The 23,604-nt window shown below is 52.0% G+C and overlaps 10 protein-coding genes across 10 annotated transcripts; 4 read left to right on the forward strand and 6 right to left on the reverse strand.

Moving 5' to 3' along the window:
* Positions 1-4,270: 4,270 nt before the first annotated feature.
* J4E86_010843 (uncharacterized protein) lies at positions 4,271-6,197 on the reverse strand (the record flags this gene model as incomplete). The annotated part of the gene is made up of 2 exons (XM_051451337.1): positions 4,271-5,895; positions 5,948-6,197. The coding sequence occupies 2 exons, from the start codon at positions 6,195-6,197 to the stop codon at positions 4,271-4,273; spliced, it is 1,875 nt and encodes a 624-aa protein (XP_051297457.1).
* Positions 6,198-6,936: 739 nt separating this feature from the next.
* On the forward strand, positions 6,937-7,851 carry J4E86_010844 (uncharacterized protein; the record flags this gene model as incomplete). The annotated part of the gene is made up of 1 exon (XM_051451338.1): positions 6,937-7,851. One exon carries the CDS (start codon positions 6,937-6,939, stop codon positions 7,849-7,851), a length of 915 nt encoding a protein of 304 aa, XP_051297458.1.
* A 532-nt stretch (positions 7,852-8,383) lies between these two features.
* Positions 8,384-8,944, forward strand: J4E86_010845 (uncharacterized protein; the record flags this gene model as incomplete). The annotated part of the gene is given in 2 exon segments (XM_051451339.1): positions 8,384-8,781; positions 8,800-8,944. 2 exon segments carry the CDS (start codon positions 8,384-8,386, stop codon positions 8,942-8,944), a joined length of 543 nt encoding a protein of 180 aa, XP_051297459.1.
* Positions 8,945-9,349: 405 nt separating this feature from the next.
* J4E86_010846 (uncharacterized protein) lies at positions 9,350-11,351 on the reverse strand (the record flags this gene model as incomplete). The annotated part of the gene is made up of 3 exons (XM_051451340.1): positions 9,350-9,993; positions 10,047-10,277; positions 10,958-11,351. The coding sequence occupies 3 exons, from the start codon at positions 11,349-11,351 to the stop codon at positions 9,350-9,352; spliced, it is 1,269 nt and encodes a 422-aa protein (XP_051297460.1).
* Positions 11,352-12,577: 1,226 nt separating this feature from the next.
* Positions 12,578-13,375, reverse strand: J4E86_010847 (uncharacterized protein; the record flags this gene model as incomplete). Its single annotated transcript, XM_051451341.1, has 1 exon — positions 12,578-13,375. One exon carries the CDS (start codon positions 13,373-13,375, stop codon positions 12,578-12,580), a length of 798 nt encoding a protein of 265 aa, XP_051297461.1.
* A 488-nt stretch (positions 13,376-13,863) lies between these two features.
* Positions 13,864-15,033, reverse strand: J4E86_010848 (uncharacterized protein; the record flags this gene model as incomplete). Its single annotated transcript, XM_051451342.1, has 1 exon — positions 13,864-15,033. One exon carries the CDS (start codon positions 15,031-15,033, stop codon positions 13,864-13,866), a length of 1,170 nt encoding a protein of 389 aa, XP_051297462.1.
* A 1,440-nt stretch (positions 15,034-16,473) lies between these two features.
* On the forward strand, positions 16,474-17,129 carry J4E86_010849 (uncharacterized protein; the record flags this gene model as incomplete). Its single annotated transcript, XM_051451343.1, has 2 exons — positions 16,474-16,868; positions 16,940-17,129. The coding sequence occupies 2 exons, from the start codon at positions 16,474-16,476 to the stop codon at positions 17,127-17,129; spliced, it is 585 nt and encodes a 194-aa protein (XP_051297463.1).
* Positions 17,130-18,068: 939 nt separating this feature from the next.
* Positions 18,069-19,475, reverse strand: J4E86_010850 (uncharacterized protein; the record flags this gene model as incomplete). Its single annotated transcript, XM_051451344.1, has 2 exons — positions 18,069-19,354; positions 19,415-19,475. 2 exons carry the CDS (start codon positions 19,473-19,475, stop codon positions 18,069-18,071), a joined length of 1,347 nt encoding a protein of 448 aa, XP_051297464.1.
* A 722-nt stretch (positions 19,476-20,197) lies between these two features.
* Positions 20,198-20,995, reverse strand: J4E86_010851 (uncharacterized protein; the record flags this gene model as incomplete). The annotated part of the gene is made up of 1 exon (XM_051451345.1): positions 20,198-20,995. The coding sequence occupies one exon, from the start codon at positions 20,993-20,995 to the stop codon at positions 20,198-20,200; it is 798 nt and encodes a 265-aa protein (XP_051297465.1).
* Positions 20,996-22,007: 1,012 nt separating this feature from the next.
* On the forward strand, positions 22,008-23,303 carry J4E86_010852 (uncharacterized protein; the record flags this gene model as incomplete). The annotated part of the gene is made up of 2 exons (XM_051451346.1): positions 22,008-22,823; positions 23,079-23,303. The coding sequence occupies 2 exons, from the start codon at positions 22,008-22,010 to the stop codon at positions 23,301-23,303; spliced, it is 1,041 nt and encodes a 346-aa protein (XP_051297466.1).
* Between the last annotated feature and the right edge of the window lie 301 nt (positions 23,304-23,604).

Here is a 23,604-nt window from a genome sequence, read left to right on the forward strand (position 1 = left end):
ATCGCACTCCAATAGTCCACTCCGTACGTGCAACACCCACAACTCCCACCAGCCCACCAGGCCTCGATCACCATCCGGTGAAGTTTACACCTCACCCTCGCCATGTGGAACAAGGTACTCTTCTTAGCCCAAGTCAATTATGCGTCCAAGCCTGGACGCCGGCGCCATTTTGTGGCGTTGGACTTGGCCTGCATGCGCGGCCTCCCTTAGTGCCGCCCTCCACACTGGCGACCACCAACCGGCCCACTCAGACGCCGCGAGCCTGCACCCCCCAGCTGAAACATTCTCAACACCACGATGGCGATCGGCTGGTCAAATCGCACGCTCACGATTGAAGACGTCATGTGATGTGTTGGAGATAGCCAGTTGGGCAGATTTGAGTGGCGTGTGAGACGACGAGAATGTTCTTTGAAGATCACTGCATGTCACAAGGACTTGCGAGAGGCAAACTCCCACCGCGATATGACTCTTATTGGAAACGGTGATGGGATTGCGTGGAGGGCTAAACCTTGGAAGCTTATCGCGGTCCCGGGCAGTCTTCCGTCTCCGGTTTCGCCCGTGCTTGAGCTGACCAATCGGCTCGATGATCGGAGCTAGCAAGTCTCTCACGGAGTCTCTGCTGTTGCAGCTGCACGACGAGCTTTGTTTTCGCAGCAACAGGATGTGTTTAGATGGCTTCGCGCTCAGCCAGTCATGCCTCTGGTCACCGCGATGCGATTTCATGCCTTTATCTACATCACCATTTTAAATGACCTCAGTGATCGCTTCTTGACCGGCAACTTCCCCAAATTGTGATACTCCCTAGGTATCCAAATAAACCAACTTTCGGGAGCGATGTGCACCCATCACACGCATCATGTGGTTTTCCATGGCTGCAGCACACAACGCTCCAGATGATGTCTAAGCGCTGTATGCCTGAATACGGAATTCTTGCGCAGGCAATATCTCTCACTCATCAAGCTTCAAGATTATAACATGCTTGCAAAACGAGTGAGGGAGGGTTTGCCATCATTACATCGACAGATCTTTTGACAAAATTTCAGCGTTTGACATCCGCGGCCCTTTTGTACGCTTCAGAAACCATCCTAACTTGCACTTCTACACTACTGGATCACAGGACTTGTACACCTGGAAAGATCCAACTGCTTCGGGCCATTCTTTGCATTTATCGGATGCCTCCTGAACATCGACCCATTGAAGACCAATCTTGCGTCGTCCTGAAGGGAGGCATGGGAAATTAGCACAAAGATCACAATAATGCTCTAAAGAAGAAATGCTTACCTTGCAAGAGCTTGAAGTACGCATGGCTTCCGCCGTGGTTCTCAATGCATTCCTCACCAGTCCCGCACCACGTGCCGTCAAGCGCACCTTCTCCAGATGTCACTCCGACACGTACATCGTCGATATACACTACAAAGTTTTGGCATCTCTGTCTGGAGTCGGCTACCAGTAAGATGCTGTCCTCCGGGTTATCGATGATATTAGACGAAATCGTGCTGGGCTCCAACGTGTTGGCTGTGCGAGGCATTGAGATGTTTATCCATGGGTGGATAATCTCTGTGGTGCATGGCTTGCCCTCCATCTTTTCTCCGTCCCCAAGGGCTGGAGTGATAGGGATCGAGCCCGTGAAATCAGGACGAGTTTGGTTGAACTTCGCCCCATCACTGCAAGTGCAGGAGCACTGCTCATCGACTGGGAGCGGTTCAGCGCATGAGAGAGATGGCATGTATCCTAAGGTCATGCATTAGCTGTTAAATCTGTTCATCTACAAGGATGGAGGAGAATTACCATCTTGGCATGTCAGCTGTGGATCCGGGGATAGATGTAATGCAGATTGCGCATTAGTGATGCGGCAGAGTAAAATGGATGTGAGGAGCAAAGAGGAGTGCATGGTCTTGGTTCTTTCAGAAGAGATATCAACGGGACAAATCTACTCTTGAGGTCAATTCATCTGTGTGGTAGAACCTCTACTTGTCCTCTCTGCCATTTGGTCGGAACCCCTCTATCCGCCTTAAACGTTTGCTGTTAATGTCGGCAACGCACATGGTTGAGTTGTTCCAGCGATACGGCTCGGGCCGACAGTAGTGTCATCAAGTTAAAAAGAAAGCACAGCGATATGGGCTTCGGATATGTAGCATTCGTCGAGATGCACAAGCCATAGGTCGCGAAGGTGGTAGCAAAAGCAAGGCCCCAGAAACAGTACCACTGGAGGTTACTTCTCCCAACCACAGTGTAGAGATAGCTCCGGAACTTCTCAATCTATGCTGAACGCATTGCCTTCAAATGGTAATGGTCACGTAGATCTTGGTGAGTTAGGTACCCGTCAATTTGGGTACCTTGAAGTGCGTGAGAAGAATGAAGTTGGGAGTCAAAACATAAGAGCGTGGCCTTGCCGCAACCTCTCTCTGCCAATCCAACAACTCTACATCTTGAAGTTCTATTTGTCTACTCGACAACTCGGTATCACCATGAAACTTTCCTGGATTATTTCTGCTACTGGTGTTTGTGCCAATATCTACGGCAGTGACACGCAACAAGTACTCGGAGGCTCTGTCGACCTCTTTGGGACCGCGTACACATGCGAAAATGGTATGTTCTCCTTAACGGATTTATCTATTTGCAGCAGCTTACATTATAAACCAGGTGTGAAGCCTTCAGTCACTTGCACCGACCCCTTATCAGGCCAGCCGAACTGCTCGTGCACCTGCACAAACGGAATAGCTTTCAATCAGACTCTTCCTTCGACATACCAGACCGATCCGATCAGCTGCCCTTCCAACGACGACTGCCAGGCAGACAAAACCCAATGTCTCTCTCACAACGATGAACTGAAAGCTCAGTTGGACAAGCAAAAGCAGGAATATATTCTCCGCGAGCAAGACTTAAAGATGGAGTTGCAGAAATTTCAGATGACGAAGTTCCAGTACCTCGGATGCTACACCAATACCAACTGGAAACTACTCACAGCCCGCGTTACTTCGAACCCATACATTACAATTGGCATATGCGCTAATGTATGTGCCGGATGGAAATATTTCGGAGTATCATATAACGCGTGCTATTGCGACCATGAGTTTCGAATTGCCACACAGAACGTTCCCAATTCACAGTGTGATAGGAAATGCATTGGCGACGAACGTGAGAGCTGCGGGGGCACCGGAAACATGCTGAGCGTCTTCAAATATGAATAAACAGTCCGGACCAAGACCAGGTTCTAGTCAAAGTCCGAAGCGCACTCTGTTCATAACTTGTCGTCTAGAAACGAAGAGAATGTGTAAGGTTGCGCACCGCTCGATCAGAGACATGTTGGGCAGATGAATTAGCTTAGACCGTGTATAGAGTTATTTGAATGTTGCCCTGTTCCATAATGATGTTGAGTTAAAATTACATCCTTTTCGCGTACTTCTTTCTGTAAGTTACGACATTGCATCTGGTACGCCACTTCAAATCGTCCCAGGTTCGACTTGGTTTACTAGATAATGACTAAAGCTCATTCGCCATCCTCACTGCCTGAGTAAGCATTTCCGCTGTTCACCGCTAACGCCGTCTCTTTAGCTCCGTTCAAGCTGGCGATCTAATCGCGGTCCCGGACTGGCTTCCGCCTCCAGTTTAGCCCGTGCATTCGATGCGCATTGCTTACGCACGTGGGTGCGCCGACGCCCACTCCAAATCAAACCTCCCGAACACGCTTCAAGCATCGAAAACACCAAATCCACATATCGAAAAGAAGGAATGAAGCCTATCGCAATATTGATCTTGCACATCACGCGCTCGCACACAGCCTGTGAAATCGCAGCGCGAGTGAAGACGCCCATGACCAGTGATGTCGATACCGGCGCATCTGCGGCGCTCGCTTCATCTTTGTCGCTGCTGCAATCGCCATTGCGGTTGCCATCGCCATTGTTGACCTGTTCCCCACGACTCGTCGCAACCAGGAAGAGGACGCGCTTTTGACTCAGAATGGGGCCGGTCAGCAGAGTTGTTACTTCGTATATGGAATACCCGTGATGACTTTGAGTTGGTCTGCTGGAGTGTGGTGTGTCGTCGCTTGATAGCAGTTCTCAACGCATCCTCATTCATCGCCAGCTTTTTGAACGGATGAGTATCTGGCATCGCCGCCGTATCCTTAATCAAAGAACAGTGAAGCCTCTGAAGACTACATTGCCTTAAAAATGTCTCAAGTGAACTCTTCATACCGATGCACACGCCGGCGCACCTTTTCAAGTTCTTCGTTGTCCGTGTTGCCGTTTGTTGCATTGACATGTTTCTCCTACACCAATATTATATCGACAATCTCCGGATCCTCCACATCGGGAAAGTAATCGATGCACATGGTCACAAGGCGAAACGTAGCAGGGCCCACGGAGCTCTCTGGATGGTAGGGGCGAAGTATCAATCCATAGACTGGAGTCGCCAAGAAGTCCTGTCCTGTTCTCGCACTGAGCGCTGCAGCAGTTCGAAGTACAAAGTCTCCAGGCTTCACTTCTGCGAAAGCAATACCGAACGTCTGAGATCCTTCGTGTTCATAGCAAAATGGATGTACGCCTTGCAGTACCCGTCTGGCTTCCGACAGAAAGCCATCATGATCGAAGTCATACTGATCGTCAGCATACTTCTCCAATGGCAGTCCAAGGACGCTGTTAATAACTATCCAGAGAGCCATGTCTGGAGCGCTGCATCCAAAGTCTCGTAAACGTGATTCTGGCGAAAGGTAGATGTTCCGGTCCAAGATTGGCTGTAAGAATGTTGGTGCCACGCACGAGAGTGCGAGCATCAATAGCCACGCCACCCTGTACCTAGAAGCTTCAGAGTCTTGACTAACGCATTGATGATCTAGCATAGTGCCGAGGGATGCGATCACGTCCAGATGGCAGGTGCTCGGCTGAGTATGGCAAATGCGATGATTCGAACCCTGAAGTTTCAGAGCTCTGAACGCATACACCTGCAGACACTTGGCTTTATCTTCTATTTCTAGCTCTATGTAGTCGGCGGACCAGAAGTGGGGTGGGCTGTAGATGTCAAGCAATGATGTGAGCCTCTTCGTGTAGAGTGTGAGTCCATGTTCAGCATTTCTCAGGTTCATCGTCGAGTTCCAACTTGGTACCCATGAAGGCCAGCCTTCTTGCTGTTGGGAAAGTCTTCCGAATTCAATCGCTTGTCCAAGAATGCTGCAAAGATGACCGGCCTCTACCGCTACGGTGGCGAAATCGGTATAGACGCGCGAGAAGTGATCATTGTAGTCCACAGGCCATTCCCACATCAACTTGGTCTCTTGTTCGCCGGTCAACGTTGGCCTTAGTGACAGACCATACAACGCATACAGGCGGTCGCGTTCATCCGAACACATGGCTGTATGATACTTTGCCAAAGCATTGAGTATCGTCACGATGGCAGTCTTCTCGTTATCCAGATCCATGGCCGTATATTTCAGTGCCAATATCCTTTCCATGTCTAAGTTGTAGATAACATCGAAAGCGTGTACTGCGACTTTACTACTCTGATAGATACCCTGTTCGTTATGAGGCCACAAACCATTGAGTATACCTCTGCGGAAGTGGTCCCATGACGCTTTGTGGTGTCCACAATAGACGGTAATCGCACGGGCGAGGACGACCTCTTGCAGTACCCATCGCCTTGTGAACCAGAGACGAGAGAAGAAATGCTCCCTCAACGCAAATACTGAGAATGTGTTGTCGGCGGAGTTTTCGTGGGGTCTCTCATCTATGACCTGGTTCATACCGTCAATACGTGAGCCGAACAGCGGAACCATGGCATTCATTTCTTCGTCAGTTGCTGGGCCCAGCCAGATCCGCACCGAGTGAGCTAGAGCATAAACTCGGCTCATTGCACGCACTTGCTGGCTCTTCTCTTTACTGTCGGCCTGATTGATACAAACTATGACACTGGTTAGAATGCATGGTGCGTTGCAGCATACATTGATACGTACTAGCATCTATCCAAAGATGATGTGGCGTTGTAGGCTTCCGGAGGCTTCGTAACATCTCGTCCACAGCGGCCGTGATACGAAGAGCTTTACCGTCGCAATCGAAGGACATGAAGTGCCGTTGGACTTCCCAGCAATAGGAGACGCAGTCATAGGCTGGTGGGTTTTCTTCGTCATCGCCAATCTTCCGCACCACGAGGCTGCCGATGAGAGGCTCGTCGAACGCGCCAGGCTCCAGGCGAAGGACGCGCATTTCATCGTTTGCAAGTATCGGCTGATAGTGGTACGAGAGTTTCGAGTCTTCTACATTGCAAGTTGGCAAATTCTTCGACGATGGAGGTTCTGCGCGTTGCGCTGTGGTGGAACAGGGTGAAGCAATCTCAAGGCTGTCGAGATGTGCGGCTTCCGATGGCGCGACAAGCGTTGGTCAGCGCATAACCGTTGGTATTGAAGTGGTTTAGCGGGACATGAAAAGGATAGCAATGAAGGTATAGTATCATCACTCAGTCAGCTTAGATGTTGATCTGGTTGTCGACGTCCGCACCCCGCACCTGCGCGTCCAGGCAGCCTGTGGCGTACATAGCTGACACATCTATGCGGCCTGTTATGTGAGAATTGATGACTGGGCGCGGAAGCGAGTGTAGTACAGCAACTGCGTGCTACGAAAAGATGTATTTGCGGCATCGTAATGGCTGGCGCTATAAGAGCGCGATAGCAGGCGATGTAGCCGTCGGAAGGTGCGATGACATCATCGATGTCAACACACGCGAACGCATTATCTCCCGCGCGATGACCGGCTTTACCTTGTCCCGCCCATTTAGAGACACAGATCACACAATGTACGATCCGGCGTTCGAAAGACATGATGGATGCCTCTGAGCGATTAACTAGGACCGCCACTATGCGCCCGTAGCCGATCGCACCTTCCCCACGAAACCGGACGCGTTGGTCTCACCCCGCAACCCTGCCATATATCAACATCACACCACACAATGGCCATCAGCAACGTCGCCCTCATCGGTGGCACAGGCACACTCGGCGCACCCGTCCTCAACGCGCTCAAAACGTCCGAGTTCGATACCTTCGTCCTCAACCGCCAAACATCCAAATCCGTCTACCCCAAAACAGGAGTCATCACCATCCCCGACGATCTCAACGTTGACGGCGTAGCCAAGGTACTCCGCGAAAACAAGATCGACGCCCTCGTCATCACCATCGCAGGCAGCCATGTCGAATCGCAGAAGAAGCTCATCGATGCCGCATTCAAGGGCGGCGTGAAGCGCGTGATGCCCGCTGAGTTCGGCAGCTGCGACTCTGCGGATGACAAGACGAATGAGATTCTGCCATTGATGAAGGGCAAGAAGGACGTCCGAGATTACCTCTTGACTTTGGAGGGCAAGGAGCGGGAAGATGGCATGGGAACGCTTACCTGGACGAGTCTTGTCACAGGTCACTTCTTCGATTGGGGCATGACCTGCGGACTGCTGAAGTTCGACGTCAAGGCTCGCAAAGCATACATTCTTGACGGCGGCAACATCAAGTTCTCCGCCTCAAACCTGGATTTCATCGGGAAAGCAGTCATCAAGATCCTGGAGAAGCCAGATGAAACCGCCAACAAGCTACTCTATGTCCACAGCCACCATGTCACGCAACTCGAGGTTCTTGATGCGTTGGAGAAGGCTACAGGCGACAAGTTTGAGCGCATCGATCAGAATAGCAAGGAAGAGCTGGATATTTCTCGGCCGAAGATGCTGAGTGGAGACGGTGAGGCGAGGGAAGAGGTCGTCGCAGTGTGGGGGGTGGTCGCTGCGGACTGGAAAGAGAAGGAAGGCTTTGCGAATGATCTGCTAGGGCTGCAAGAGGAAGATCTCGATGAAGTCGTACGAAGGGTCGTGGCGGAGTTGTGAACGCGGGTCCGTTGTAGAATAGAGCCGCATACCTCAACGCGGGCAAGCCAACGATTGTTACGGACGTAATAGTAGTCTACCAATCACGCTAGTCCCGAGACTGCTATCCAGTACTAGTGATACCCGTCTAGTAACAATATGCGGGGGAATAAACTCCCACAAAATCACGTTCACGCGCAACGATGAATCACCATGATGGTTTTACCCAAAGTTAATCGCTCAAAGAGTTCAGATCCAAGAGCGAAGCCCAGAAGACTGCGAAAGTTCATGATTAGTCGTCATTGCGCGGTATACCAAGATCTACGTCCTCTTCTTAGTCCCAATACGGTGCATGATTAGCGTTATCCTTAGTAACCACTCGGTCGTGATTACTATTCCAAATCACGTGTATAGTGCCTAGGTAAACCTACATCTTCGGTATGAATGTATATGGATATTATATAAGCTTCGTAGTAAACCCCCTATCCAGAAGACCAACACAATCGTCTATCATCCCATTCCCCTCGCTCATAACCTCTCAACAACCATCGCAATGCCTCTCTGGATAATATACCACCCCCCCAACACCTTCACCTCCCTCGCCGACAAAACCGCCCTCGCAAACGAAATCACAAAAAACTACACCATCGTCGGCCTCCCCAAATTCTACGTAAACGTCCTCTTCCAGCCCATCCACCCAGAATCCTTCTTCATCGGCGGCGTACCCCGTCCCTCTGCCAACACCGAGGCCAACAAGCCCGGGCGTGATAGCTCAGTCCCCATGATACGAATCAAGATGGAGCATCTTGCTCGACAATTGTATTTACATCCCTATGTTCATCTCCCATGGAAGTTTATGCTGACGCATGAGAATAGTACTTCAATCGAGCACAAACACCGCTTTATGGATGCTGTGGACAAGGCGCTGAAGCCGTTTATTGCGGATAAAGGGTATGATTGGGAGTATAGTTGTGAGGACGTGGATAGGGATTTGTGGAAGGTGAATGGTATGGTGCCGCCGATGCCGGGGACGGAGGCGGAGAAGGAGTGGGCGGAGAAGAATTTGGCGGTGCCTTTTGAGGCGAAGAGAGGGGGGTTGGCGGAGAAGTTGTAGCACCTCATACAAGAAAAAAACCTGGACAGGTCTGGAGCCTACATCGACGCCACGCCATCTATCTTCCATACTTCCATGTTAATGTAAGCTGCAGGCCTGTTCGGGTTTTTTTCTTGGTTGACGTGGTAGTAGACTTTGGATGAGTGAAGGGTGGATGTGCGTTGGTTGCATAGATGGATGGGGGAGGAGAGGTGTGTTTTCTGAAGTATCATTCACAAGTCTTCCGGGGGTATCATTCGTCCTTTAGCGACGCCAAACGCCTTCCCTACCAGCTCAATCGTGTATCGCACTCTCCAAAAGTCCTTCATCTGCCCTTCCATAACATCGTACGTCGCTCGTCTCCGCACTAGCTCAGCCCGCGCAGACGCCTGACTTCAAAAGCGCCCACCTCATCAGTGGCCAGTATCAATCCAACTTATCAAAAAGCTTGTATCGCAAACCTTCTCGCACACGCTCTCGCGTCGCATCCTCCACAACTTTGGTCCTGTCCTTGACGTTCTCCGCGCCGTCGTCCTTCACCTCACGCTCAGCCCCAGAGCCCGCCCTCCAAACCGCCAGATCGTCATCCGCGGCCTTACACACGGACGATACATCGGATTGATCGTGGTGCTTCGGGTCGGGCTTGTCGGGTACCGCGTGGCCAAAGAACTCGAATACGTCGCGGCGAAAGGCGGGATCTTGATGAAGGACGTAACCGCCGAACCAGTCGGATTTGAGGGGTTGTGTTGCGGTAGCCTGCTTCTGACCTTGGAAGGCGACGTTGGCGGCTGAGCGCTTCCTGGATGCGACGGGGGTGGGTGTCGGCGGTATGTAGCTGCTTGAACTGGGTGAGGGCATGGGCGTCCAGGTGGGGTTGAAGTTGCTCTGCATGTTGGCTGAGGGCTGTGCTGGTTGCGCTGGTCGTCGGATGTCAGGAGGTGGAGCGGACATGTCGTTGGTCGTGTTGTTGGCCTTGGTGACGGAAGAAGCTGGTTGCGATGGGCGTCGGGTTTCAGTGGGTGGAGTGGAAACCTCGTTGGCTGCCCTGGTGACTTTGGCGACAGAAGAAGCTGAGAGTGTTTAGTTTTGACGTGAAGGTACTAGATAGGGAAAGACATCTCACCTTCACTACCCACCTTGATGCCTAACAGAAAGAGCACTCCCTGATGCGCGAACTGCGAAGCGGTGTTTCGTACCAGCGGCTCGATCTGTTCGACCCAGGCGGAAACACTCTCGCCACTTGCTTTCGCAGCTGTAGCTCCTTCTATGAGTTCCTTGTAGCATCCCCAGTCGGGGCCAAGCTCTGCTCGTAGAGCGAAGAGGAGAAGGTCCAGATTCCCTAACTTAGCCGGCGCTGTGGTCTTTCGCTGTTGGCGGCGTGTCATTGTGGCCATTCTAAAGTAGAGTAGCTAGAGGAGTGAAGCGGTGGACGGAGGACCTGGGAGTGAGAGAGTCGGGGAATATATACGGCGCTAAACGTGCCCAGCATCAGCAATGATTTCTGCTTCCTATTGTGATATCATTCAGCCAAATCACAAGAGTGAAATGAAGAAGCGCAATATCGAGTTCAAGCACCTGAGGGTTCCTGGACATGGTGACCGCTATACAGTAGCGACGCCGCGAAGATCTCTGAGCGACGCAAGGCTGCCGTATCGCCCACAATGAGAACCTACAGGAAGTAACCCATATAATTCCATGCGCATTGCCTGCATCCGAACTCTTCGTAGATAGGTGATGATCCGAATGGGTCGAATGTGCATACTCAGCACCCCTAGCCCGCTCTTGCGCGATGTTCTCGCAATAGTCCATCTCCACAAAGGTATTCGTTGCATTAGTATGTGCGGTGCGCGCGATTGAACAGAACCAGCCATGATGTTCCTGTATATGACCCAACTCATCTTCGTTGCTATACTCATCACCCATGCGTAAGTGCGCTAGCTCGTCGTCGCACAGCGACAGTGAGAAAACTGGCACATGGCAGTACCATGGCTGCAATACAAACACACCAAACGGCTTCCAGATGGGGATACATACCCTTTACAAAGTCGATTCCGGCGCTCAGATCGTTGAGCGTAGCCACGTGGAACGAGACATCGATCGCACCTGCCCGCGCATCATTTGGAACCATGAGCTGCTCTTCACATGAACGATCCACTACCATAGTCTGCGACATGTGCGTCGGGTGCGAGAACAACAGCTTACCGGCTCTTTGATACGACGTCCCAACCCCGCCGGTGGCCTCCAGGATCATAGTCAGGCTGGTGGGGCAGGGATAGAGCGTGGACAGCGAGTTGAAGGCGTCGCGAAGATCGGATCCAGTGAGCGCCTGCGCGTCGGGAAAGGGTGGCACGCAATAGTGTACAGATACCTCTCGGTTGATGTCGAAGAATGGAGGTTTGCCTGCGGGTGATTGAAGTTCCGTCGGCATCGGCGGTCGGAGGAATCTCGGCCGACGCGGTGGTCATGGCGTCTTGGTGCGGCTTGGATCTTACGCGACAACGGCAACGATCTCTCAACCTTCCACCTGTGCGAAAAAGACATCAACTTGCCGTCGCGATGACTTTCGAGCCCAGTCACATTTGTGCATCCCGCCGAATGTGATTTTCATCTCCGTCCTGGAACACACGGATGCAGCCAGGTGCACCGCGATGGTCGTCATTGACGTATACGTCGCTTATGTCAAGACAACGCTTACAGTAGATGCCTGGCTTCACGTGCAGAAGCCCTCTTCCCAACTGGAAAAGCGACTGAATGATTTCCAGTTCTTGTCAGCCACACCCCACCCTGCCGTACTCAGCCTGTACTGGAGAGCCACCCATGGAGATGCGAACGATATTCAGCAACACGGCATCTGATAATTCACAAGATCAACGAAAGATACATGCGCCGCGTGACCAAGACGCTTTGTCAAGCCACTATTAGATCAGGTGGTGTTCAGCTTCCCGTGGAACATTTGGTACAGTATGCGTCATGATGTCTTTCCGAACCGTGCGACGACCAAACATATTCACAACCCAGAGTTCACCGTTACGTGGTTGAAGGCCACGCGCTACGCGAGTGAATATCGTCACACAAATTTCGTTCGCTGGACAGCTAACACTCTCTTTGACTTCCCTAAACTCCACTTCTTTATCTTCTATCGCGTTCATCGCACGAAGCTGACCATGCCGCTGTTCGGGTACGGAAATGCCACAAAACCGAGCGCTCAGGGAACCCAACAACCACAAGACATGAACGCCCAACGACTGAGACGCGAGAATCGTCGGAGAAGCAGTGAGCTTCGGCAATCCGATGAGCAAAGCGCTCCAGCACCCACGAATGCAGGCGCTTCAACAGCCAAACGAAGCGATACCCCGACCCTCAGACAAGAAAACCCTCCGGCATCGCACAGCTTGACGCGAGAAGACATCCAAAAGTGGAGGTGAGTGCTAACGTGTCATTTCTAAGCGCTTCCTGATCTGACCCGACCCAGGAACGCTACGTACGAGATCAAGGCCACCTTCCCCTACGTCGACTTATGGCCGTGCATGTACTGCCTCAACAACATCGACTTCCGCTACCGAGAACGATGTTCGCGCTTCCACTGCGACAACCCTGATTGCGTCGGTCGAGGAAAGCTGCAGGTCACCTGTTTCTGGGACATCAAAGCTGGGATTAAGAGGAATGAGGATTAGCCGCGGCATGTTGTGGCTCGTTGTGGGGAGACTGGCCGTCCGGGGCGATATGATCTGGTCGGCTTGGCTGCCCCCATGGAAGCGCATCGATGACTTCTAGACCATCGATCCAGGTACCGTGTGGCCAAAGCGAATCGTTCCAAGGCTCTGATGTGTCGAGCAATATGACGCTCATCTCGCTGTCTTCTTCGTCTACTTCGGAATCTTCACGGTCTCCGCCTGTTGGACGCGTCGGAGATGTCGCAGGGCCTGGGCCTTGGCCCAGAGTTGGCCGAACAAGCTCTGTATTTGCCACAGTCGGAGGAGAAGCTGTTTCAGAGGGCTCTTCGCGCACTGTCGCCTCCGCGGCGGCCTCTGACACAGCTTTCAATGTCGCTTTCTTGCCTGACTCGGTGGGACTCTGCTTCTTCTTGTCCAACTCCGCCAACGGTTTATCGTCTTCATCTTCCCCCGCCATCGTTCCGTCCCCAGTAATTGGTATTTTGACCGACACCTCCTTCCTCTGCTTGTCAATCTCCGCATTCATCAGATTCGCTAGTCGATTATGGTCCCTCGAAATCTCCGGAAAGTCCTCATTCACGAACGCTAGCATCCCCTCGGCGGAGTCTCGGGCTCGATCTCGACATGCCATGATGTCGCCAAAATACTCGCGGTACACGGGGCGGGCGGCGGAAGGTAACTTCTTCGTAGTACTGACAAAGATGGCTTGGACATGGTAAGGTATCAGGAAGGTGAAGCCTTTGGAAGCGGACGAACTGTAGTAGGTGTAGTCTGTCATGGTTGAGCTTTGAACCTTCGGTTTGGTCGATTATTGAGCTCAGCAGCAAGTGTTATTGGAACGCAATACTCTAGGATTATAGAAGCTCGAGCATGCACATACACGGAGTGGTCAGTGTGATCTTAGGCAACATCCATCACGAGGGCGACATTGCAGTGAATACATCTCTTGGTTGCCATCCACTTCATCCACTTCATCCCATGGTACTGCGATGACGCAGAGCGAAACGAGCCACTCACGACTTCCGCAACATCGACAACCTTGACGAAAAGATACTCTCACGAATAAGAGAAATTGCAAGTATAATACACTGCAGTGAATACATTCGGAAGTATTTCATTACCACACCCAAGCGCCTACAAGCCGTCCAAACTTTCCAGAGTACCCATCAACGTACCAGCTGACAGATACAAGACACGCAACGACCCGCTTCCGACGTCTCGTAAACTTCTTTAACGCCTTCACAGCACTAGACCAGACCTGCAGCCCTATTTCTTCCGGCTATTCGCAACCTTCACCTCAATGTATCGAGCCCCAATCATCGTGTCGTTTATCATATTGATCGCGCGGCCGACTTCCCCTGTCGGAATGCCCACGAAAGCAAGGCCGGACATGATGACGACCTTGTATACGGCGAAGCCCTCGAATAGGGTGCGGATTTTGTATTCTGTGACGTCGTACGGGAGGTTGCTCAGTTTTAAGTCCGTGATATCCGTAGGTGGTAGGAAAGCTGGCGCAGCTGGCGCGGCAATGGGAGTGGCGCCGCTAGAACCAAACTCGGCTTTCTTCTTCCTCTTGTCCTTGTCCGATAAGTCCACCTTGATGGTGCGACCTTGCCACTTGACGCCATTCTCGAACTGCGCCAGGATCGAATCTGCGTGTGCTTGCTGGACGGTGACGAAGCAGAACGTCTTGCCGCCTGGTAGTATGTTGACATCGCGAATGGGAAAGTCCTTGAAGATATCTCGCACCTCCTTCGATGACGTACCGACCTTCAAGCCCTTGACGAAGAGCGATACGTCAGTGGCGCTGGGCTCATTGACAAGCAGTTTCTCCATTTCTTCGTCAGGGACGCATCGAGCGTTGAGGGTCGCGTTCTTCCAGTAAGTACCCGCGTACTGTTGTACAATGGCGACTGCCATCCAAGGCTGCGCAAGCTGCAAAAGGCCGACTCCTGGATCGGGGGTTTTGACTTGAAGAATGTTGATGGGCTCGTTATAGTCATAGTAGGTTGGATTACGATGCTGACTCTTCTCGGTGGTCTCAGAGTACTGGTCTCGCACCGACCTGAACAATTCATTCATGTTACTCATGGTGTGTTTGTCGGGAAGACCAGTAATCTCAACGGTACTCGAGAGTATTTGGTGATCCCGGGCGCGGACGAAGTCGGAATAGCGATTGGTGGCGTGTTCGGGAATAGATTCGGTCCAGAATGAGGTCGCGATCTTCTTGCCGGTTGCCCCGAAGTGGTAGCCTTTGTGTTCATTCTCGAATACCTTGGCGAGTTCGCGGGACTTGAAGACTATCCAGGCGGACTCGCCTCCTCCCGCTCGTGTGTAGACTTCTTCGACTTCGTCTTCTTGCAAACGTAGCTCGGTGAATATGTAGGAAGACTCGCAGTTGGAGGGAAGGTCGCTGACCAGTACTGTAGTCGACATGACTGGATGTGTGTTTCGAAGAGGTAGTTGTGGTAGATTGTGGTTGTCAATTACCTAGGTATAGACAAGTGGTGTTGGGCAGACGTCTGTGATCCAAGTCGAGAAGCGAGAAGGGCAGATATATAGGGCGCTTGTGTAAAATGAAAAGTAGTAGAAGCCTGGCGTCAGAGTGTAGCCTTAAGTATTCATTCGGTCGAGTCGTGCAATGTTTGTCAAACCATCCACGCAGTCACATGAGAAATCGCGCAAACAAAAATCTGTATGCTCTGGAAATGTCTTTGATTTGAGTGGATGCTAACGAGTGTGATAGGCTTGAGCCATGATTTCCAAAGCAGAGTCAACGGTAGAAGAGTCAGTCCTCAGCACCAGCCCTCACAAGTTCCACGCGCACTTGCCCTGCCCGGTTGAGCCAGAACAGCCCCCTGGTCCACCAACACATCCGGTGTCGAAAAGACAGCGGGCACAATGATACTTTTCGTTGCATATCTTTTTGGATGCGCAGCTTCTTCCAGAATCGCACTGTGGCGCCCTTGAGTGCAAAGATAAAGCCCCTGGCACATTTGCCTCGGAAGTTCCGACGCCTGGGTCGCGTGCGACGATACCGTCCGGGACAGCCCATAGCTGAGCTTCAGACGTGACAGTACGTCCGTCACTGAGCTTTAGATTAGTTGTGTTCACTGTAGTCATGGGGAGAGGATTGTGAAGGGGAAAGCTTACACGCCTGGCGTGGCGGGTCTCTTCGAGCCTATCTTCAAAAGAAGCTCAGCGATTTGAGGCTCACTAAGCTGCACATAGTCCACCACAGTGTCATGTGCTGCGTTGAAGCTGCGAAGCACCCCATCGGCTCCAATATCCATCAACTCGCCCTCGTTGAAGTTCGTGAGTGCTTCTTCAAGCGACTAGAGTCGCAGTGTAAGTATGTGGCTGTTCGAATGTGGTCTTTGAGATGCCTACCGCACCGTTCGTGGTCGCTGCCGCTGCTAGCAGAAAGGTTGCACTCGCGGATACAAAGATCGAGAACCTCATATTGAATTTGTTGTATGATGAACAGGTCTTGTGAGTAGTAATGTGTTGAACCGTAGTGTGCTGAGAGAATTCTCATGTCGTCGGCGAGAGGTAGATGCTTTATAGGCCACTGTCGGGCCTCTTCTTAATTCCTCCAAGGCCTCGATGTACATGTCTGGGTACCGTCACATGACTGCGAGGCTGGTATATTGTAATGCTGCGTCATGCAGGATGCTGTTGGTCAGTACTACCTAAGTGTGCCGTCTATAAGTACGCCCCGCATCTCAACCTTTGCGCACTGCATCCTCTTCTCGCGCACATCACGTCGCCTGCTGCCACCACTCTATTTAACCTTCTACCCGAGGTTGCGTTTAATGAAACCTGAAGCTAGTGCTACTTGCCTGAATCCTATTTCCCACTGTACACGAATCAACGATGTCTTCGTCGTCCTCGCCAAAGCCGCGGAGCCAGGAAGGATTCAACGCCAACGACGAGGAACCTTCAACCGCAGATCCGAGTCAACAAGAAGGCGGCATGAAGCAGGCCACCGCTTCTACCGAAGCGAGAGTCAAGACAGACCCGCTGGAGATCTTCGTCGACTCTATGCGAGAATGCGAGAACAGCCATCACTTCCACATGATCTGCAGAGACGGGGTAATGAGAATCATCGAATACCTACCTGGGCCGCCCGATGAAGTCACTCAAACAAACATTTTCGACGCAAAGCCCATGTCAACAGAGCTGATCAAATCATGGTTGGACAGAGGTCCTTGGAGTCAGGAGAAGGAGGATAGGTTTCGCGGGGTTGATGGCAGAACGGTTCCACAGGAGTAAGTCGCGCCTACTATCGTATGCTGATTGAATAGACGGAATTTTAGCTGACTTGATACTGCGATTGTAGGCAGTGGATGAACCCTCCTGCAGGACTGATCCCAACCTTCGGCACCAAGAACGAGCGCGACGAGAATATGAGAAAGCACCGCGAGGAAAGGGCGGAGTTAGAACGCAAGATTGCGAGTGGCGAGCTCGAGCAGGAACCAGCGATAGCCTGTATGGCCGTCCAAAGTAACTACGACCTGAGTCCTCGTTAGGATCGAGCCAGGACTGTCTGCGGGGCGTACATCCTGTTGGTGCGCGGGTCTCTTTTACTGGCTTCGGATCTGGGGGCAATATGAGCCACGAGGCTGAGATGTTGGTATTGGGTAGTCTACTTGAACAGCTGAGTATACGTAGAAATGACTGTCGTTGTCGAATGAGGATGCTGATCGTATTGTACCCTGTCCAAGTGACGTGAGTTTATATTATGCGACCATACAGGAGACCAGAAAGTATCACGGGGCGACGCGACTCCATCCTTCTGGAAGGCTTGTGACAACGGGACGGCTGGGAAGACGTGCGCGTCGAATGATTACTTGACTGCGGCCGTGCGTGGGTGGCGATGCGCACCCCAACAAGGGTGCGTGTTGGTTACAACAGGTAATGATCCGTCACTGCAAGATTGGAAGTACTCAGGTGTCTTTGGAGAAAGGATCGAGCAGGAAAAGCTGGAGGAGTGTCGGCGCGGCAAACGGGCAGTGCCGCTCCGAATGCGGCATCCCATTCATGAGGTTGCAGCAAACTTCGCGCCACACGGGAAGCCGGGATCGTGCGCGACGGATTCAACTACAACCGACCCCTGAGAATTACGCCCTACAGACAACATCAAAACACCGGCCTACAAACGCCGATGATCCGCCTTGTCACTCCCGCGGAAGCCCCACCATACCAAAACTCTCCTTCCACGTCCTCTCTTCGTTCCTCTTGCCGTACTCCCACGGCGCACACCCCTGTCGTCATTAGTCACTTTCATCTTATCTTGTCTTAATGCGATCAACTGTGGACTGTGGTTCTTCGCAGTCTACTAAAAGCACAAGTTTGCATACCTCTTACATTGCTACAGCACAAGGCTATCTAGTGACTTCCATGAGGCCCTACAGTCTACGCTGCTCTCAAAGCGGAAGTAGGGCATAGTACCGACGTAATGCAGGCTCCTAGGTGTTCAACAGCTCCATCTCGTCATCTCCGTCCATCTCCACGTCCTCGTCCGCCTCGACTACCTCAACAAGAAAGTCCTCATCCCTAGCTACCTTGGGCTTCTCACATGTCTTCAGGGCTTTCCTCAAGGCCTTGCCCGCCTCCGTATCCCTGGGGTATAGTTTCCTCATCCTCTTCACCCATCTCGTACATGCTACCAGATGCGGATTAGCACCAGCTTCAAGCAATATCAAACAAGCGGCGGTCTTGCTGTCACGCATCGCCGCTACGAGGGGTCGATCGAGATCAGCTAGGTACGCAGGACCATTGGGGTCCGCGCCCAGCTTGAGTAGCTCCTTGATGAAGATGGCATCTTCTAGCGTTGCGCAAGCCTCGACGGCGGTGAGAAGGGGGTATGTGAAGCCTTGAACATGGTTGATCGATAGAGTGGTTTGACTCACTTCAGAGCCAAACAGCAGATGGAGGAGATCTGGCTTCGCAAGGCGGCATGCTGTTTCGAAGGCGGCGTATATGATCGATGGACCGTATCCCGAAGGCACAGTAAGAATGAGCTTGAGTACGTCTTCGTCGCCGAACTCGATTGTCGTCTTCAGCCAGGCTTTCATGCAGAATTCCTCTGCTAAGCCGAACGCGGATATGTACTTGCTCAGGAGATACTTCACCATGCGGATGTCTTTCAGCTCGATAGCAGTGCGGATAGCTTCGCAGAAGGAGTAGTGCTCGGTGTATGACCGTCCGGCAAATTTTCGACTCTGGTTAGTGATTGCCTGTTGCACAATAGCCTTGACTACGGCATCTTGGCCCGCATACACCGCGATGTCAAGTGGGTATCCAAACGCTGGTGACTGTGACCACAACAGTCGCTGCTCGGTGCGCGCGAAGTGTTTCAGTGCGCTGAGATTTCCAGTTGCGGCGGCTGCAGCAACCAGGTTGGCTGTCTCAGTGACCGAAAAGGATCGCGCGTAGTGGCCAACCAGTCTGCTGACACGAGTGGTAACGTATCTGAACGCGTCGGGATGGCGGCGAACAAACTGCTCGCAGAGCGCCTTCCTGAGTGCAGTCTCTTCCACGTCGTTGGCGGTCCATTGACTCATCGCTAGGACGACATCGCGGATGAAATCCGGCACGTGGCTGCGTACAAAGCCGTTGAGCTTCTTGCTTCGCACGAAGAGGAAGTCGGCGAGGTACTCTTTGAGGATCTTGCGGCCGGCAGGCGTCTTGAGGTAGGCGTACAGGGTGGGGTTGGCGAGAACAGCGTACTTGATAAAGTCGCGAAACGCCCCTGAAGTCGCAGTTTGTCAGTCTTGGATATCATGTGTGGAGTTGTTGTACTGGTACTTACGGCTGCCTCCTAGGGCCCTCCACGCCGCTGCTATACCGTGCTTCTTTACCAGTACGGCCATCGTGCGCTGGAAGATCTCTATCGGTAGATCGAGTAACTGAGGCATGCTTGCAACGTTTTCTGCGGCTGGATGTCGGGGTCGAGATAGGAGTAGAAGTGATGTGCGTCGGGTCCGGACAACGATATTATATATGTGCGTTGGCCTGGGCGCGTTGGATAGGAGACACTGAAGGTGGAGTTATAGTCGCAATCGTCGCCCATTGCGCAATAATTCATCCTCCATTGCGCAATGCTTTTCCCGGACGGGCTGGTGAGATGACTAGCCTTTCGTAAACGCCCGGCACAGTGATTGTGAAGTTGTAGTACTCACTCAAACTCAGCATTTCTCTCATTCGTAGTAGTTCCAAGATGCCTATCGACTGTCAGAGACACCGTAGTAGTGGCAAGATACCTAGGGTACAACTCACTCGGAGCGCTTTTCAGCTTGCTACAAGATCAGATGAGACCAAAGGCGTCTCAAACGTTTTCGTGATTGACGCAACTTATAGACTTACTATTTGATGCACGTGCGACTGGTAGTGAGAATTTTGACCGCCCAGAGGCAGCGTGGAAGACAGAAGGCCTTCTACAATTCATGAAGTCTCGGGTATGATTGGTCAGGCACCAAGTTGGTGATATTGCTGGTAAGATACCTCGAGAACTCATCATATGATCATTTGGGTGAGTCGAATATTTCGAGTAAGCTAGGAGTCGACTCGCTCCCAGTATGAAATGAATGCAGCATCATTGATTGGGCTGGCGTATACGTGTTGCGTCTTCCCATAGCTTTGGCCCCGGGATCTTGTACCCAGCAAGCTGCCGATGCACGTCCACTAGTATACCCTCATCCTTCATGCCGTATAAATCTTTACCATGAACACCACCAACTAGCTTCTTCCCCTCTTCACTCGACTTCCGTGAAACGCGCAAGTTCACACACTGCGGATACGCCTGAGCACCATCCAGGTTCTCCGCAACATGCAAGGCGATGATCTCATGTCGCAACACATAGTACCCCTCCGCGAGTCTTTCCGGTATCTCGACCATCCAAGAATACTCATTCGCAATGAGCACATCCGCTGCCCACGTGCCACCGAGATCCAATGTATCCCAGCCTGTGCTGTTCAGCCATCCAAGCTCATCGATCTTCACCCATGCCAGATCTTCACTTGTCCTGCTCGTGCAGCTACCCTCGCAGTCCGCCAGGTACGTCATGACGGGACCGACGTGCGATACTGGCCACTCGTTCCACTGTAGCTTCAGCTCGTCACCGGCGGTGGTGTTGACATGGAGAGCGCCTGGTATAGCGTTGTAGTGACAGGCGATGTTGGAGGTGTTGAACTGCGAGGGTGGGACGTATATGTTGCCGAGATTTGATGCGGACCATGCCGTAAGTGGATGCGGAGGTATAAGATCGTCCGAGGAAGCGGGATCCCAGCCTTCGTATATCTCTCCGCTAGATGTCGTGATTTGGGTAATTCGGCCGTGGGCATGGACAGTGGCAGCAAGAAAGGCTAATATTGTGATGCTTGAGGGTCGCATCTCTACGTGATGTCACGAGCTGCTGTCGATAGACCTAAGAACTCCTCAAAATGGGAAGCGATGAGCACATTATGTCCGTCCTGTAGTGACCAACGACCGGGATACTGGGCTCGTGATTTCGTTCGTAATCGCCCTTTACCCATACACACCTGGTAATTACCCCAGATTCCGCGATGTTGTACCTCATATCGACATGGACTCGTGATTGGCCAAGCTCTCCGGTACCTTTGAAACACTTACTCTAGACTTTGCGCCTATACCCAGAACACGTCGCGACTACTACATGGTTTGAAATGAGTCATCTTGACATGGTCGGCTTAAGAACCGTATGAACAGGCTCTGTCGCTGCATCCTGGGCTCGGATAAAGACTATTAGGGCCCAGTCGCAATGGTGTCGGTACTTGATTTCTCTTCGACCTATGCCGTGTGTCAGTGTACTAAGAAGGCCGCTACTCCTGTGTAGGTTCCTATAAGCTACCGCTCAGCAGGCACAAGGTGACGATGGCTACATTGATCTGACGTAGACCAGGTACCTAGGTAGCAATCGCCCAAAGTTGTATCGCTTTTGGTGTTTGTCGTGAGAATGCGAGGATTATTAATGAAAGATTCCGAGCTATGGTGCATCTAATATGCGATGCTCCTGTAGAGGCATTGCCTTTCGTTTAGTATCGAGACGCGGGGTGAAGGATATTGTATTCATGACGCATGACGTATGACCTCGGGAGGCGGTGACACCTGCAGTCGACCCGCAGCAAAACGGAGAACCTCTGAGGAAACAACAACAACAAGATATAGGTAACAGTCGCATATGATGCATATGTTGGATACGCAAAATGAGAAGTGTGGGAAGTAAGGTAATCCATGGTTCAGTACGTCGATGCGCGAAATCCCCCTGACACACGCTGAGGCCGCAAATTCCAAGGTTCCGTCGCATCCGCGCTAGTGTGGGGAGACACTAGTGGCTTGGCGCCCCTCAGCTTACGCGTGACCCTCGTGACACGCCCGGCTCTCAATGAATATTCCACCTGGGCACCTCCGCAAGGAAAAGTCCAAAGTCACTATCTACGACTTCAGGACGCTCAAAATGCCACACGCAGCAGACTTAGAGGATCCAAAGCTTACTGCCACCCATGTCGCCGTTCGAGAGGCGCGCAGTCTAGCCAATGAAGCCACGCTTAGCCAATTGACTTCAATGGTGAGCCACGACCCTGCTGCAGATATTTCTGAAGTCTTGAAGCGAGAAGCAACAGCGTATCCTCGTCTGGTCGTTGAGCTCACCGAAGCGTTTAACTCATCCACAGTTGATGTGACGCACAACAGAGATCCACAGCCTTCCGTTGCGACTGGGCTACTGGACCTGCCAGTGGATGGCTCCGTGAAAGTCACTCACACTTTGGACCGATCAGTCCTGGGTCTAATACATGCAACAGCCGAGTGCGACGAAATTCTCAGCCATATACCTAAAGAAATGGCGGCAGCATTCAACCAGTTAATACGCGGCGGAGAGATCCTTTTTCAGCTCCACGACACCTTCGTCATCGAGCTCGGGCCGAGCCATGTAGTCAAAGTCGCCCAGTCTCTTGATCCTGATCATATCGATAATATACAATACGTTGCCACACACGTGCCGAAGCTCCCGATTCCCCACTGCCTAGGCGTTTTACGTAGTGACCAAAGGACTTGTCTGTTCATGTCCCGAGCAACAGGCACTACACTTGAAAGCGTCTGGCCCGATCTCTCCACTACGCAAAAGACATCCGTACAGGAGCAGCTAAATTCTTTGTTCCGGCTCCTCCGCACTCCTACCGCCGAGGACTCTGGATCCGGTGTACGTCTAGGGAGTTTTACGTCTGGATTATGCAAAGATCTAAGGAGAACTCAACGCATAAGCTCAGCCCCTGTACGCACTGAAGCGGATTTCAACGACTTTCTTCTCCAGCACCCTACGAAAACAGTAACGCCATGGGTCAAGATGCTTCGGAGCTCTATGAGGGACGATCATCGCATTGTAATGACTCATGGTGACTTGCACCCCCGAAATATCATGGTGACTCCGGAGCATAGCCAAGCTATTCCAGTGCAGGGTGAGGTGGTTCAAATTGAACACACGAACATTCGAGTGTCTTCCATCATCGACTGGGAAGCAGCAGGCTGGTATCCAGAGTCTTGGGAATTCGTCAAAGCCGTGAGCATGATCGATCCTCGTGGCCCCTTGAGTGACTGGATCGACTTCCTACCCACCGATGCTATCGGATACTTCCCCATGGAATTTTCCATCGACCGCCTGCTCGACCAGTGGCTTGGATGATGGAAGGATTGACATGCCCTGGAAAGCATCAGATTATGGAGCAAGAGATAAGCGGACCCTTACACCTGTCAAGGTGCCGCCTAGCAGGTACATGGTGACGATGGTAGCATTGTTCGCGCATACACCAAGTAACAATGGCCTCAAGTTGTGTGGCATCGTAGTAGAGGCGGGATAGGGATGTCATATCTATGACGCACGAGCTCGGGGGCGGTGACAGGGGGCCCGCAGCAAAACGGAGCGCGTGGGGAAACAACACCAACAACGAACGCGTAGCAGTCGCAAATTATGGCGGACGCGCAAC

This window comes from Alternaria arbusti (assembly GCF_024043155.1).
Source record: "Alternaria arbusti strain BMP 1465 chromosome Unknown scaffold_26, whole genome shotgun sequence".
NCBI classification, from domain to species: Eukaryota; Fungi; Ascomycota; class Dothideomycetes; order Pleosporales; family Pleosporaceae; genus Alternaria; species Alternaria arbusti.